At 42.8% G+C, this 18,023-nt stretch overlaps 1 protein-coding gene across 2 annotated transcripts in view; it reads left to right on the forward strand.

Moving 5' to 3' along the window:
• LOC306940711 (E3 ubiquitin-protein ligase RNF19A) overlaps positions 1-18,023 on the forward strand; it is a 34,243-nt gene that overhangs the window by 11,797 nt on the left and 4,423 nt on the right. Inside the window, exons 3-7 of one of the 2 annotated variants that reach the window (XM_079525841.1) lie at positions 2,322-2,848; positions 7,554-7,759; positions 8,330-8,477; positions 10,200-10,362; positions 12,586-12,700. In XM_079525841.1, coding sequence (XP_079381967.1) covers positions 2,322-2,848; positions 7,554-7,759; positions 8,330-8,477; positions 10,200-10,362; positions 12,586-12,700 — 1,159 coding nt within the window. The remainder of the gene's footprint in view (positions 1-2,321; positions 2,849-7,553; positions 7,760-8,329; positions 8,478-10,199; positions 10,363-12,585; positions 12,701-18,023) is intronic. The other variant, XM_079525842.1, reaches the window with a different exon arrangement.

The following is an 18,023-nucleotide window of genomic DNA, read 5'->3' on the forward strand; positions in this document are numbered from 1 at the left end:
TGTTTTTGAAAACATTTTGAAGTGAAGAAATAGACAATGCAGTAACCGGCGAAAATGTAATCTATTTGATCAACGCTTCCTTGTTTTCTGAGGCGACCATGTCCGCCCCGCGCACACTTATGGAATACTTTAGTTAGCAAGGAAATACAAACAAATCTATGCCCAGATTGGTGTAGTGTATGTGTAGTTTGACTGTAGTTTGACGTAGTTTGACGAAGTGTCACACAAACAGTGTCACACAAACATAGACTCAAATAGACGATCTATGATGCTTTTTGAGTTTGTACGTTGCTGTTTTTGCTACTTTTGAATCTGAATCCTGAAAAGTAACAGTTTTGGACATATGGAGTTTCCACCCAACAGCAAGTTTAGAATCTTGTACAGGTCATTCTAGATTTGTCTGAGTGAGTGGGCGAGTCAGTGGGCGAGTCAGTGAGTGAAGCACTATTTTAAAAATAAAAACTATGTGTTACTTGCTTACTTGCTTATTATATTATATAATTACTATTTACAACAAGTATTGTCAGTCATCTTTAGCTGTTGCTTCTGTTATCTCAGTATATGGCAAAACATGTCTCACAATCACACTTTTAGCACACAAATTAACAAAAACAAAGCAGATTAGTCCTGGTAAAATGGCTGCTATCATACATTGTAAATAATCAGGCAATTGTAAATAAATTAATAATGCATAGATAATGGGCTATATCTTGTGCCACCCCTTACCCCTTATCTCTAAGCGTATTTTCCATTTAATACTATTTTAAAAAACATTTTAAAATAGTTCATACAGCCGATCTACAAGCTCACAGCGTGTCGAGGTAGATCGGCTAGTTGAACTATTATAAAAGGTTTTTCAAGATAGTAAAATATGGCAGATAAGTTTAGGGATAAAGGGAAAGGCGCGCCCAAGATGGGGCCAAATGTCTTGATTTGTGCCTATTTATTATCAGAGGATTATATCTCTACTTCACCTTGCTTCAAAAACTCATTTTGAGTACATGCACCTTGCTTCAAAAACAAACTCATTTTGAGTACATGCACCTGCCTGGGAGACATTGTAGAATGTAGATCATTAACTGTGCTTGCTCCCATCTTACCTCATATCTACATAAACCAAATCCATTAGAGTGTTTGTTTAACCCATTCTGGGCGGGAACCCTTGGTGTTTTAAGCATTATGTCATACTTTAGCTATTGAAAAATAGCAGATCTACAAGCTCATAGCGCGGCACCGAGTGCTATTTTTGAACATTTTTGAAAATGTGGCCCAAATGTTTGAATATATTCTTTCAGAGCAAACATTTTAACTCATATCTTTGCTTCTGGGGGGTCCCTGGAACAACATATTCTTCTGGGGGGTCCCTGGAACAACATATTCTTCTGGGGGGTCCCTGGAACAACATATTCTTCTGGGGGGGTCCCTGGAACAGCATATTTTCAGATGGGGGTCGGCGGCCAAATACAGATACTTTTGGGGGTACTTGACATGAAAATGTTTGAGAACATGGGTTTTTCAGAAAACTGTCAGGATAGAAGGCATTTGTAGAATCGTCCTCAGGTCTAAATGGGTTAATTACTAAGTAATTTCAATCCTTTCTGTTGCCAAGGAACCAAATAACCCAAATGAGTATCCAATCCCGTCACAGCACACCCATACGCTCACAGATACACATATTCCCTGCGCTAACCACCAATCCTAACTTTGAAACAATGCCTTCTTTGTCTTGGGAATAAGTGTAGAGTGGCCTCACAGGTAGCGATTTTTCTCTCATTCTTTGCAAACAATCTAGTTTTAATATATCAACAAATTAATAATGAATAAATTAAAATTACGTTTTCATAAATCACTCTCAGACTAAATTGATTAGTCTGATTATCTGCTTACGCCCAATTATACTTTGTCACACGAAAATGTCATGCAAAATAGCATAAATTATTAAATAGCCGATCTACAAGCTCACAGCATGTTGTGACGTTTTTGCTATTCATGAAAATAAAATCAGTTATTTTATTAAAATTGATTATTCTTTTAATCTGCCGTTTGATGAACCCATTTTGGGCGGGAACCCCTTTTGGTGTTTTAAACATTATGTTATAATTTAGCTATTGAAAAATAGCAGATCTACAAGCTCGTAGCGCGCCACCAAGTGGCGCGCTACGAGCTTGTAGGTCTGCTATTTTTGAAAAAATCGTGAAAATGTGGCGCAAATCCTGACAGAAAACTGTCAGGATTTAGAAGACATTTTATAAATTTCGACGTCAGGCCTAAATGGTTTAACCAATGCACTCCCAATAATTGACGTTATGCTGCCTTCCAAGGACCAGAACATCACAACAGAAGAGGCTGGAGGAGGATCAGGAGTCTCTGGAACAGAAAGAGAAGAAGGAGGAGGAGGATGCATCACCACCACAGCGGCTGACCAGCCGGGCGAGGAAGGTGGCGCGACCACCACGGCAGAGTGCGGCGGTTCCACGGCGGACTGCGGCGGCTCCACCGGCGTCCTGTCCGGGCTGTCCTCGTCCAGCCAGGAGCAGCTCCTGGAGGAGGAGCAGCACCTGGAGGAGTGTCCGCTGTGCCTGCTCAGCCAGCCGCGCTGCCACTTCCCGCGGCTCTCGTCCTGCTCCCACCGGACGTGCTCCGACTGCCTGCGGCAGTACCTCCGCATCGAGATCTCGGAGAGCCGCGTGGGCATCGCGTGCCCGCAGTGCCCCGAGGCGCTGGCGCCGATGGACGTCCGTGACATCCTGGACGACCAGGCGCTCCTGGAGCGCTTCGAGGAGTACCAGCTGCGGCGTTTCCTGGCGGCGGACCCGGACACGCGCTGGTGCCCCGCGCCCGACTGCAGGTGAGGATTCAGACCAGCAGGATTACACCACAATCACAGGCAGCCTCCACTGGCTTTGCATTATTACATAATCATCAGCAGCAGCAGTGTAGACCAGTGGCTCTTACGTTTTAATTTCAAGGGCTCCCGTCAGAGTTACAGACCGGTAAGGGCCATTTTGGAAGCTCCTCAAGGAACCCAGAGGCCACTGATGTAGATCATTATCATCTTTATCTTCCTCATCATTAGGTGCTTTTCCATTAAGCCTTTGACGGGACATATGATTGGCAGGTATGAAGAAGTCCCACGGTAGCCTGCGTGGGGGTCCGCGGGTACAGCGGTGGTCCCCGCGGAGGTCGGCGCGGGGGTCCGCGGTAGTCTGTGTGGGGGTCCGCGGGTACAGCGGTGGTCCCCGCGGAGGTCGGCGCGGGGGTCCGCAGACTAGATAGAATCCCTTGGTGAAATAACATAGGCGTGCAACGTGATAAAGACTAGTGGGTTGTTGTTGCAACTTACTGGCTGCAATGCTATCCCAATCCTATTGGCTGAGAGGTCGGCTAGAGGCTAAAAGTGTCTGGTTGCCGGCCCTAACTTGCTGGCTGCGCGCGACCGTTTAGAGGATGGGTTGTTGCTGGCATTAAGGCTTTACATTTCTGGATTGAATATTGCATCTATTCTGTACATACGCAAAGATATGCTGCAAATAAATGCCATATTTGACGTTCAAGTGATGGAGGCATGTCAGATGGCATAGGCACAGGCTCTGGAAAGACACTTTTCCATGGTGTAATGCCTTTGTTTTCCAGGCCACAGAGAGTAACAGAACACCATGCAGTGCTAGAGCAGTGCTAGTGTACAGGATATGTTCTGTTGATGAGGACACATGGACATGACTAAGCACATATGGACATGACTAAGCACATGGACACATGGACATGACGAAGCACATGGACACATGGACATGACTAAGCACATGATGAGGACACATGGACACATGGACATGACTAAGCACATGATGAGGACACATGGACATGACTAAGCACATGATGAGGACACATGGACATGACTAAGCACATGATGAGGACACATGGACATGACTAAGCACATGGACACATGGACATGACTAAGCACATGATGAGGACACATGGACATGACTAAGCACATGGACACATGGACATGACTAAGCACATGGACACATGGACACATGGACACATGGACATGACTAAGCACATGGACACATGGACATGACTAAGCACATGGACACATGGACATGACTAAGCACATGGACACATGGACATGACTAAGCACATGGACACATGGACACATGGACACATGGACACATGGACACATGGACACATGGACATGACTAAGCACATGGACACATGGACATGACTAAGCACATGGACACATGGACATGACTAAGCACATGGACACATGGACATGACTAAGCACATGGACACATGGACATGACTAAGCACATGGACACATGGACATGACTAAGCACATGGACACATGGACATGACTAAGCACATGGACACATGGACACATGGACATGACTAAGCACATGGACACATGGACATGACTAAGCACATGGACACATGGACACATGGACATGACTAAGCACATGGACACATGGACATGACTAAGCACATGGACACATGGACATGACTAAGCACATGGACATGACTAAGCACATGGACACATGGACATGACTAAGCACATGGACATGACTAAGCACATGGACACATGGACATGACTAAGCACATGGACACATGGACATGACTAAGCACATGCTGCTGCTGCCCAGCGCTGGATGTATGTGGGAGGGGAAAGAGGAGAGGCCGGCTAATGGGAAACCATAATAGGGTTGCGTTGTGTGTGTGTGTGTGTGTGTGTGTGTGTGTGTGTGTGTGTGTGTGTGCATGCGCGTATGCCCAGTAGTCTGTCTGTCTAACTGTACTACTGTGTCTGTGTGCGCGTGCGTGCGTGTGTGTATGCCCAGTAGTCTGTATTGTACCTGTATTGTGCTGAATTAATTATGACAAAACTGTATGCAATTTATTACTTTGTCTTTGATCTTTTTTTTTAATATATTTTTTATCCCATGATTTTGTAACCCATTTTTCACCCCTGTGTCAATTATCTATTGTGATCCTGGGCTCTACACACCCTCCGCCAGCCTATAGTCCCCATATATGGGGGACATGGGGAGAGCAACGGACTTGAACTCATGCTTCCTTCATGCCTGAGTGTCCAAGTTGCTCCTTTACACCTGACAGGGGGGAGTTTCCCTGGTTGGACGTAGCGCGTGGAAGGAACACGTTATTCCAACCAGTTTCTTTCCCCTCCATCAGGCGCTGATCTTTTGTTTTTGATTTGAATGAACGATACAACATTTCTGGATTGGGGTGAACTGAACCGAAATGGCTGCGGGAGAAAGTAGTATTTGAATTGTTGTCGTATTACATAAGCTGCTCATTCGCAACTATGATTTTGTGTATTGCCATGTTTCTACTAGCATACACACATTCCTAGCGGTCTTAGTGACAGAAGCTTACCGTAGGAGATTATGTCAGCTCTGAGCTCTGTGTGTGTGTGTGTGTGTGTGTGTGTGTGTGTGTGTGTGTGTGTGTGTGTGTGTGTGTGTGCGTGTGCGTGTGCGTGTGTTCTCATACTTGGGGGGTCGATTTTAGCATTTTACACTATGCACATTTAACTTTTTTCTGCTGCATGGATGATCCTGGTGTAGTGGTTTATGAATGATAGTCAATTAGATTTGTTTTTGGTACAAGTGGTCAGTTAGTTGTCAGTGAGCTTGGATTGACACAGTGGTGTGTAGTCTAATATGAAGTAATTAATGGGCTTATTGTCAATTTGCCATGCCCACTCCCCCTTCCTCCTCCTCTGGGCCCCTCCACCACGCCCCCCTCCCATGCACGTGCGTGGTGGTGGGTGCACATGCACACATGTCCAAACATTGCTAGTAATAACATGCTAGTCCAGCAGTCGGGGGTGTGGAGTGGGAAATTTGGTATAGCGTTCTTTTTTTTTACTGGCCTAAAATGTTGTCTATATACATACATTCATGAATCCACCTGCTGACCGGCTGGGAGCATTGAGCAATGTTTTTTTTAGGGGGTTTTATGTGTTATGTAGACAGCACAATAATTGCATTGTATATAGTCATAGCACATCATAGTACATATGTATAGCATAGTATAGTATATATGTATAGTTAATATGTATAGTGTCATTATATAGATATGTTCTAGTTACGTTCTTAGCTTACGCATGTTTCTTGATAAATGCATTTTATGTATGTGATGTATTCCCATACTTTTGTTCCTGCCTAATGTAAATCGCTCTGGATTAAGAGCGTCTGCTAAATGCCTAAATTGTAAATTGTAAATTGTAAATTGTATACCATTAACAACCTATATAAGGCAACATTTTCTAAATGTAATTATGCCTGGCCCTTAAGTAGCATGATGTGATGTGTCAAACTAGGGGGCTTTCATGATTCTGAATCCATTGCAAGCATTAGTTTTGCACGAAAAACACTCCTTGGGCTAAAAAACGTCCGTAGCCGTCATCACAAATGTGATGAGGTCATCACATTTGGGCAAGTGGCTTATGGCCGAATTTAACCCAAGGAGTGGTATTCGTGCAAAACTAATGCTTGGAATAGATTCAGAATCATGAAAACTGCCCTATAGAGGGTATGCACATGCATAAAGTGAATGGTAAATCGAGTGGAAAAGTGAGTTAAACATTGCTTAACGTCATTTAATGCAATCAAATAGGACTTTGGATGTATGGGCTGTCAAGGCCAGAAAGTAGGGTTTTTTTTGCCACTCAGTAGGTGTTCCGGCATAACTTCCAGGTATGATGATGTCACGTGCATACCCTCTAATTCAGGGGTTCCCAAACTTTTTTGGACCAGGTACCCCTTTTGGGGTAGACATTTTTCCAGGTACCCCCTCATCTGAAGCGGCCGCAGAAACCTTTCAAGTGTCCTGAGTCTTTTTGTTGTTTCTGCAGCATGCGTCCTGCTGTTACTGTTTGGGGTCACGGCAGGTTGACTGATGTTGTAGTTTTAGTAATCATGTCAGCTATTGGCCCAAAGCAAACATGGGAGAAACACAATGAACAACACAAAAAATACGTTTATTGCGCAACTTGGCAGAAATGACCACGTAGACAAACATAATTTTAATGTTAAAACAACTTAAAAAAATAAATAAATAAAAATAATTCTGGGAATTATTTTGGGTACCCCCTGGCTATGCATCGCGTACCCCTAGGGCTCTAATTGACACGTCACATACAACTTAAACTTAAAGCATAATTAAATGTTGAACATTTTGCTTTATATAGGTTGTTAAAGGTATGGTCACATAACCCCCTATAAAACAAATGTCTCTTTGTTTTGTCCATTTGTCTCAAATGTCATTTTGGGCAGGAACCCCTTTTGGTGTTAGCATTATGTTATGCTTTAGCTATTGAAAAATAGCAGATCTACAAGCTCATAGCGCGGCACCGAGTGCCGCGCTATGAACTTCTGCTATTTTTGAAAAATCGAAGAACCACTGACATAGAAACATAGCTTTTTCAGAAAACTGTCAAGATTTAGAAGACATTTTTAGAATCTGATCTCAGGTCAAAATGGGTTGAACCTGAACAACAACAGGTCCATTACAGACAGTATGTCTTATTGTATCCACAGCTTCGCAGTGATAGCTTATGGCTGTGCAGAATGCCCCAAGCTAAGCTGCGGCCGCGAGGGATGCGACACCGAGTTCTGTTACCACTGCCGGCAGCTGTGGCACCCGGACCAGACGTGTGACCAGGCCCGGCGGCAGAGAGCACGCCACACGTCCGGCGGCAACGACGCCTCGACCCTGTACGTCTTCAACGAGGAGCTTGGTGGAGGTATGACCTGCCTGGGCTGGGGGAAACTTACTGTATTAGGGAGCTGAACTATGGGCTCTATTTTCTTCCATGCTAAACCCCTTATCCCTAAACTACATTTTTGAATAGTTAAAATAGCCAATCTACATCGACACGTTGTGAGCTTGTAGATTGGCTATTTGAACTATTAAAATAATGTTTTAAATTTCTTTTTGCTATTTCAAGCATTTTCAATGATTCTCTCTTTTTGTACAGCTGAGAATCATCCAAATATGAGACTCTAATATAATGTTGTACCACAACTTGTGCAACAGAAATGCCGTCAAGCTGGCGAACATTAGTATCAAAATACCACATTCTTGTTTGCAGTAGGCATAAATGTGAAAATGTTCCAAAAACAATTGTATAAATTGCAAATCTACAAGAATATCACATAATTTGGTTCCCGGGGGGGACGGGGCGACACACAACATGTCTCTTTTTGTCTCTCAAGTTGAAAACCTGTGTTACTTATAGTGAATGAGTGGCACTCCCTACCTCCCTCCCTCACTCTCACCCTCTCTCTCCGTGGCTGTGTTTTCTCCTGTCTAGATGCAGAGGAGATCAAGGCGTGTCCGCGCTGTGGGGCCTACATCATGAAGACCAACGACGGCAGCTGTAACCGAATGAACTGCACGGTCTGTGCCTGCCAATTCTGCTGGCTGTGTATGCAGGAGATCACAGACGTGCACTACCTCAGGTAGTTAAGCCGCTGTAGTGTTTGTGCACTCACACAATGCACGCGTGCATGTCCTGTACATACACGAAGATCGTAAACCAGCCATTACCTCTAATTCCCAAATGTTTGTGTATGCCCCAAAACTAAAAGCTGTTATTTTTATTCTCGACTAGAAATTATAGACCTTCAACGTATTGTTTTAGGGATATGGGCCTTGCAAATTCACTACAATAACACTCCACGGGCGCGATGCGGCATCAGCAAAACGTCTAACCCACACTTTTCAGGAATGTGTTTTTCTACAAGAGAGATAATGTTTGATGCCACTAACTCAAAACTAGCATTTTTTTAAGGGTGTGGTTACTTTTCTTTGATTCTTTTTACAGTCTGACATCAATTTAAATGGTTTCATATTCAGCAAAAAATGCCAGCAATAGCTGGCCAGCCATGCATGCCAGTTAGTCATGTCTATGTTGTTTTGAAACTGCACTTGAAAAAGCACGCTAGGCTCGAGGCCACCCATTGATTTTTCCAGTCCTGGACGGGAGCCATTGGCTCACAATTCATCAATTAATCAGCTCTATCGGCATCCATATTCCTATGCAACGGTATACGTAACCCGAGTTGGATAGCCTGATTAGAAGCTGATTAGCTACGTTTCAACGGAGCAGCTTAATTCTGGCTGCTGTAGTGCAAAGATATGGACCTTGTAGATATTTTTACAGAAGTTTCATTTTGCTGTACTGTACGCCATTGGTTTCACGTTTTAAGCTGTGTATTTTACGCAATGTGTATGAAAGTGTGCAAGAAAGAGATCTTTCGTCATTTGTCAGATTTTCCTCCTAATTTACATACTCCTCTCCTCTCCTTCCCCCCTAAGGGCCGATTCATACTCCTATTTTACCGCTGTAGTGCCGAAATGATTTCGGCTCGTCAGAAATCTTCAGTAGCACCGAAGAGCCGACTTTAGGACGGTACCCGGCCCCCCCCCCCGAACCTCAAATGACGTCACATTGTAGGCTCTACAGAGCCGAACCCACTTTTATTCGGCTCTAAAATAGGAGTATGAATCGCGCCTATAATACCGAACATGACATAGATCACATCTAAATACAATTTGTTTTGATATTTGCCATTACTGTGTGTATCTCTCTCTCTCACTCTCACTCTCTCTCTCTCTCTCTCACTCTATCTCTATCTTTCTCTCACGCACGCACGCACGCACGCACGCACGCACGCACGCACGCACGCACGCACACACAATTCTGGGTCTAAGGCCTCACTCAGACCTTTACTGCATTGCTGTATGCATTTCCAATGGGAGTCTCATGGTTTGACACAACATTTGTGTTGTATGAGGGGGAGGGGCGCAGTCGAAACACAGCCGAAAGCCATACAACAGCTTGTAGTCCAAAATGTGGACTACAAACCATGTGACTTCCATTGGAAATGCATTGGGGCGGCCATGACACTACACAACATTCATCCAACAAGCATACAGCAATGCAGTAAAGGTCTGAGTGAGGCCTTATAAAGACCAATGTTTCACTCTGGGTCTGTCCTGAACTCCTCCTCACCGCTCCGGTTCTCCCGTCTCTTCCAGTCCCTCAGGCTGTACGTTCTGGGGCAAGAAGCCTTGGTCACAGACTTTCTTTCTTTCTTCCAGTCCCTCAGGCTGTACGTTCTGGGGGAAGAAGCCTTGGTCACAGACTCTCTGGGTCTGTCCTGAACTCTCTCTTTCAGTCCCTCAGGCTGTACGTTCTGGGGGAAGAAGCCTTGGTCACAGACCCGCAAGGTGCTGTGGCAGGTGGGCATGTTGCTCGGAGCGCCGGTGGTCATTTCCCTCATCGCCGGCATCGCCATCCCCGTCATCATTGTGGGTATTCCCATCTACATGGGGCGCAAGGTAAAACATGCCCGTGCAATTTAATTTCATCTGTTTTCTCTTTTACACTTCATTATTTCTCAACATAATAATAATAAACAAGCAGTGGTGGAAAAAGTACTCAAATGTTTTACTTAAAGGACAACTTTAGTTTTTTTCAACCAAGGTTCATGTTTTAGGTTGTTATTAGAGAAAGTAAAAGGTGAGTGTAATTTTTTTTTCATTTGCTGCTTTCTTTCGTTTTAGGGATTTTAGCTGTTTTTTACAGGGGGCGGGGGCAGTCGAGCATGGGGCTAAATATGTATTTCTTTACAAAATTTTATAGCGATTTCTTTTTTTATTATTTACTATAGTCCTACTAGACCCTGTCCCCAATAAATTACATTTGGCCACAAAAGATCACGGGATCTACTGAATGTGTCAAACTGGCATATTGAGCCTATGACACACAGTGTTGCTTCCCCCCAGTAGGCTACCTTCACATTCAGTAGATCCTGTGATCTTCTGTGGCCAGATGTAATTTATTGGGGTCTAGTAGGACTATAGTAAATAATAAAAAAAGAAATCGCTATAAAATGTGAAGAAATACATATTTAGCCCCATGCTCGAATGCCCCCGCCCCCTGTCAAAAACAGCTAAAATCCCTAAAACGAAAGAAAATAAATTAACACTCATCTTTTACTTTCTCTCATAACAACCTAAAACATGAACCTTGGTTGAAAAAAACTAAAGTTGTCCTTTAAGTAAAAGTATAAATACTGCAATGTAGATGTACTCTGTTACAAGTACGGTAAAAGTCCCGTATTCAAATTCAAATTTATGTAGTGGAGTAAAAGTACAATATTTGGATCCAAAATGTAGTGAAGTAGAAGTGAAAGTATTGGAAATTGGAAATACTCAAGTAAAGTACGAATTCCTCAAAATTGTTCTTAAGTACAGTACTTAAGTAAATGTATTTAGTTACTTTCCACCACTGTAATAAAGACAATACACAGTCACAGCCAAATGCATGTCAAAACACAAGACAAAACCACAGCATACACAAGACAAGAATCAGAAACAAAATGAGCAAAAATAAAACAAGTCTTAATCAAATCAAGACAAAAATGACTTTCTGTCAGCAATTCCCAATGTCCATATCTTTATCTCACCATACAGTCCACACATCGCCAGGCATGCCAGTCCTTCCTGTACATAGCAGACAGGTTCGTCAATCCTCTTCAGAGTTACTCCATGACTCGGCGTCATATTCCATTTCTTTTAGCAGTTGTTGTTGATGCAGAAAGGCAGAGGAACAGACCATTTGAAATGTGTCTAAACTTGAAGTGATAACGATAAATTTGCTATGTTCTTTGTTTTTGTTTTTTTGCTGGCCAGGATGTCCGGGGAGAATTGTAATTTCCGGCTTTTGTCATAGAAAAAAAAAGAAAATCCAAAACCAGCAATGACTGGCCTAATGACCTCTGGTGCACATTATCCAGTTATATTTGCCATCTGTGTTTGGGCCTCTTTGCGAGCATCTTCCCCACTCATCAGCTGAAACACATTGCTGCAAATCCTCTACCCAGAAATTAGATTCAGATGACTCAGGGGGATCCAGATATAAGTACACTTGGATCTAATTTCAGGTTTTGGATTTGTTTGCTTTCATGGGATTGGTTGATGATGTCATTTGGTATATTCGAAACAAAAGTGCCCCTATAAATGAAACCACCCTGTTTGACCTTGAACTCCCGCACACAGTATTTTAACGCAAACAAAATAATGTTGGACCAGTAGTGAGTGGACTTTTTAGACTTGTGTATCCCCTCTGCAAATCTGCTATTCATCTAAATGGATTCCTGTACAAATAAACATGGACTTGGAACACTCTTTGAACATCACATATATGAAATATAAATACACATGACACACATACTGTCGCTACAAAAGAACAGGATTAATATTGATTTAACCACTTGAACTCTTGTGTTCCCTATTCTGGTGGAAACATTAGGCGACAATAGCAGACCTACAACATCACAACGTGCCACGTTGTGCCACGGTGTGAGCTTGTAGATCCGCTATTTTTAGTGCAGAGATTTAGTGTAGAGGAAGAAAAAAAGAGCGCACCAAATACAGAGCCAATTAACTCAGGTCAACTTCACTATTATAGAGGGTTTAAGCGATTGTATTTAACCTGTTTAAGGGAGTGAAGCCAATTCTCGGTTTGTTGATTTTCAGTTGTCTTTGTCGCTTTTGCAGGTCCATGGTCGTTGTAAGAAAAATAATATCTCAGGAAGTAAGCACTACTTGACGGTGGCAAGTGGCGTGATGATGTCCGTGTTTGTGTCACCAGTCATAGCAGCTGTCACTGTGGGTAAGGAGCAAACAACCAGCATCAGTCACTACCTACCACTCCAGTTGGAATGATAACGTCTTCTCTGTCCTACACATTAAAGAGGCTGGTAAAGGGTTAAAACAAGTTAGGGATAATATCTGGCTAGGTGGTCATTGTCGGGAGATACATTTTTTTAATCACCCTGAAGGTGAATTATCTCCCGACAATAACCACCTAGCCAGATATTATCCCGCTTATACTGTATGTATTGAAATTCTTTATTTGGAATACCCCTTGAGATACAATATCTCGTTTTCGAGAGGGTCCACAAGTATACAGTCGCACAGTATACAGTCAGTACAAGGTAATTACAAGTAATTACAGGTAATTACAGTACAAGGTAATTACAGTACAAGGTAATTAACAGAAGAAAAAAAGAAAAAAGAAAAAAAGGAAAAGAAAACAAACAAAACAAAACACAAAACAAACAGTTACAAAACACAAAACAACACAAAACAGGGTATTGCACTAGACAAGCAGATCAGCAACAAGATGGAAAAGTTGTTCCGTCAGTATCATTGTCACTATAGGTCAGCATTAAGATACATTTAATTTGGTTTTCAGCATTGGAGAACTTTTGATACAAAGAAACATTTAGTTAATCTCATTGATTGTAAGTTCATTGTTTGCATGAGAGTATATTAAGTAATATAGTAATAAAGTAAGAAACTACAATGAACAATCAGCTTATTACATGGCTACCTAACATAAATTAATAAATTGGCCCAAAACACAACAAAAAAAGTATCCCGGCTGCGTCTGCCCAGCTGCAGGGCTGGAACACTGTCGGAAAAAACAAGGAAGTGAGTTGATCAAATAGAATCCATTTTCGGGTACTGCGTCGTCTATTTCTCGCTCAAATTCAATGTTTTCAAAAACATTTTTGAGAGCAATGTTTAGCTGTAAATGACATTATGTGTCACAGTGTGTGTGTTTACATGCCTGTCATGTTGGAAACAGCAGTAAATCAAGCGTGGTGCAGCCGCGCAGCTGGTGCTCAGAGGGTTTGATTTGGCAGCGGTCTGATATAGAGTGTCTTTATCAAGAAATAACAGACCTCAGAATCAAGCATTCGACCAAGCCATGTAATAAGGTACAATAACAACAGTGTTCCTTTATCCATTTGTCACTCTGAGAGAGTACTAATGTCACCAAATGGACCCTTATACGGATGGTGGTTACATTTGATACACTCAGGTTAACCCATTAAGGCCTGACATCGAAATAAAAAAAAAAAGTTTTCTAAATCATGACAATTTTCGGAAAGATTTGAGGCACATTTTAACGATTTTTCAAAAATAGCAGATCTACAAGTTCATAGCGCGCCACTCGGTGGCACGCTATGAGCTTGTAGATCTGCTATTTTTCAATAGCTAAATTATAACAATGTTTAAAACACCAAAAGGGGTTCCCGCCCAAAATGGGTTAATGGTTAATGTGGTTAAATGCTAACGTGACATGGATGCGTTCCAGGTCTCAATGGATTAATAAAGGAGATGTAAGTGAAACTTGATTGTTAAATACATCCAACAACAATCTTTTCTATAAGTGTTTGTTGTTGAGTAACAGGAGTCATCCTCTCTCTCCAGCTTTAACCTAAGAGAACATATCACTTACAAGTTCCATTTAAAACACTTGTGATTTCACACAGTGTACATGGCTACTGCCTACTGTATCAAATTCCCCACTATGAACCTTTTTTTTCTTTTTTTTTAAAAAAACAATGTATTTATTTTCCTTTTTGAGTGGTGTATACCACTCCTACAACTGGCTTTGTTAGTGCAGAAAAAATGAGCATGGTTGCTATGTTCACCCTGTTCAATGAAATAATGAAATCACACCCGGGTGAACAGGGTGAACATAGCAACCATGCTCATTTTTTCTGCACAGGATGTGATTTCATTACGTCAGACATGATTTAATTACGTCAGACAGGCTATATAAGACCTTACACCACTCAGTTCACACGGGTGTGATTTTTTACACACAATACAAATATACAAAAAAAACAACAATGAACATTACAAGACAATTACTGATATAAAGAAAGCAAAACAACAATAACCAAAAAACAAAACAAAACAAAAACAACAACAACAGCACTACTCCTCTTCAGCTCCATCCATTAAATGTGACAAATTATTGTTCTTTATGCATCTTATAAAACGTCCCCACACCTCCTGAAACATTTCTTGTTTGTCCTTAAGAATGTATGCAATCTTTTCCAAAGGTAAACATAAAGACAATTCCCTGAACCACTGTGTAATACTTGGTTTGTCTGGCCTCTTCCAGGTCAATGCTATCATTCTCTTAGCTTGTAAAAGACATATATCTATAAACCTTTTAGTATATACACCCTTCCTAACCCTCCTGACACTACCTACTGTACAGCAGTTTTAATAAGGAGAGTCAAGTCATTCAATAATGAAATCTGAATGCACATCTTCTGGGGCTTCATGAGCATACTGTCTGGCTGCTACTGTAGCTGTGGTCACTGCGGTCAGGATGGGATATTCCTTGTTAAAGTAATGAGTCAGGACTGTAGCCGAGGCCAGAAGGAGAGGTCTCATGTCTGTTCACACTTCACTGACCGCGCCACTAACTACCTCTCACAGCTCTCCCATCTGGTAGAGCAGCTAACACACACACACACACATGCGCACGTGACGCACAGACACACACGCGCGCGCACGCACGCACGCACGCACGCACGCACGCACGCACGCACGCACGCACGCACGCACGCACGCACGCACGCACGCACGCACGCACGCACGCACGCACGCACGCACGCACGCACGCACACACACACACACAAAGAGAAGAACACACCTATCGTATGTTGACTCACAAGGGAGTGCCTGGTGGCTCAGCCAGTTAGTAATGCACTTCCCATCACAATCAGAACTGCAGCAGCCTCACTCCCAATCTTCCTCCGTAGTCTGAAAACCCACCTTTTCATGGCCCGTAGCACTTGCCCTAGCCCCTTAGATAGCCCCTTAGCATGTAGTCTTAGATAGCATTTTATACAGACTTATACCATGTTACGAGTCGTAGACAGCACTAGAATTACATTTTATGTAGTCATAGCACTTTATAGTATATATGAATAGTATAGTATAGTATGTATAGTTTATATGTATAGTTTCATTATATAGATATTCCACTGTTACGTTCTTAGCTTACGCATGTCTCATGATAACATACTTTTTATGTATGTGATGTATTGCCATGCTTTTTGTTCTTGCTTAATGTAAGTCGCTCTGGATTAAGAGCGTCTTGTAAATGCCTACATTGTAATTGTAAATTGTAGTACAGAGACCATACAGAGTTCACCATGGAGTCAAACATGGAGGAAGCACTCAGACACCAAACATGGCGGCGGTGTTTCAAACGATGGCTGTGTAATGCCATGGCTGGCAACTATAGCAGCGCTGCATGCTGTGTTATCAAACAACTACCTACATTGTGGGGAAATCCCTCTGTGGAGCCCTGGATGCTGTTGAAGTACTTAACCCCTTTAACCTTAGAGCTTCCCATTTTTTGGCGTGTCGTAATCGATGACAAAAAAGAAAGAAAAAAAAAAATATATATATATATATATATATACTAGGGCATTCACTTCTAGTCATTTTTACTAGTTGACTAGTTGCCTAGTTTACTAGTCGACTAGTTGTTTAACCACCTATTATGTTAAAAAAAAAAAAAACTATAACTATAATCTACCTGATCTTGAGGCCTACAAAATCGGGAAAAAAATAAACTTTTTTTATTTTGTATCAACTAGTCAACTAGTACCAACAAGTTCGACTAGTGGATTTACTAGTCGACTAGTAAACTAGTCGACTAGTTGCTTAATGCCCTAATATATACCCCTTTAGTTGTTGGGGTATGTCACTGTAACAATTAGCCCTTCACTAAATCCCACCCCAAAAAGCGATTGTCCAATGCCAGTCCAAATAGTTTAGCAACGGTTGCTATGCAGGTCAAGCTTTCTTCGCTGCTAACGTGCCTATTGGACAAGGATGGGTCGGGGAGGGACTTGGTGAAGGGCTAATTCATCTTCTGCATTTACCCATTCTGACTATTAGGAGCAGTGGGTGCTATTATTTCAGCGCCCGGGGAGCAGTTAGTTGTTAAATGTCTTGTTCTGGGAGTGGTGGTTGAACTGGGGACCTTCCAATTCCCTCAACAGAACAAGCAAACAACAAGTGCTCTTCCAGCCAACAACGATACAAGTGTATGGCTGTATTCCTTTCTGAGCCAGAACAAGAACAAATAACTGCCTAAGAGGCGAAGGGAACTTTGTACACATATTAGCGAATATATACATTCTCAACTGTCCTTCGATCTGAGACCCATTCATATACAATATACACAGCAATAATTCGTTAATATACAGTAGCTCTCACGAGTGTATGGAAGAATACTGGTGGTATATGTATACTGTCGACACACATGCACGCACAACAAGCGCACACACATGCATGCGCGCGAGCACACACACATACACGCGCACAGCGCCAGCTACCTCTCACAGCTGGTGGACTTGTGTGATGGTCATGCTCATGCCTATAGGCAGCAGCATGTCTGTCAACATGTGGGTCAACATGTCGACTATGGCAGAAATCCCTTCCTCAGCCTCGGGAGCTCTTACTGTCTGTGTCCATCACTGTACCGTGCGTGGCGTGCGTGCACGGATGATGGGGCTTAGCTGCAGCACATCGCATTGGGCCACACGTCCCGATTCATCCCACCTCCTTCCTCTCTCTCTCTGTTTATCCGTCCGTCCTGCCGCCCTCCTCCCCCTCGTACATTTTTCAGCCTGAAAGGCCCTGTCTGTTCTCACGGACGAGACGAGGTCAGCTCTGATGTCGCTTTTGTTCGGTCTCTCTCTTTCCCACTTCAATCCCCTGTTAGTCTTTACGCCGTTGCCATTTTGTCTCTGGTTGCATATGTCTCTCTCTCTCTCTCTCTCTCTCTCTCTCTCTGTCCCACACAATTCTTGTCATCCTGTTGATCAAAGCACCTGTCTTTTTTGTTTGCTTTATCATGAACCTTCACAATTTTTGTTTCCCCCATACTTTGCTGATGGGGCATCTTTATTATTTTCTGATCTGTCTTCATTTGTTCTCTGTCTTGTGCTTTTGGTGTTTTGCATTATTCCACGCACGGCCGCACGCACGCACGCACGCACGCACGCACGCACGCGCGCACGCACGCACGCACGCACGCACTTCTCTCTCTCTCTCTCTCCTCTCATCTTTGTCTATGTTGACTGCCTCAACCTCTTGCATTGGTG

The sequence above is a fragment of the Electrona antarctica genome, assembly GCF_951216825.1.
Source record: "Electrona antarctica genome assembly, chromosome: 17".
NCBI classification, from domain to species: Eukaryota; Metazoa; Chordata; class Actinopteri; order Myctophiformes; family Myctophidae; genus Electrona; species Electrona antarctica.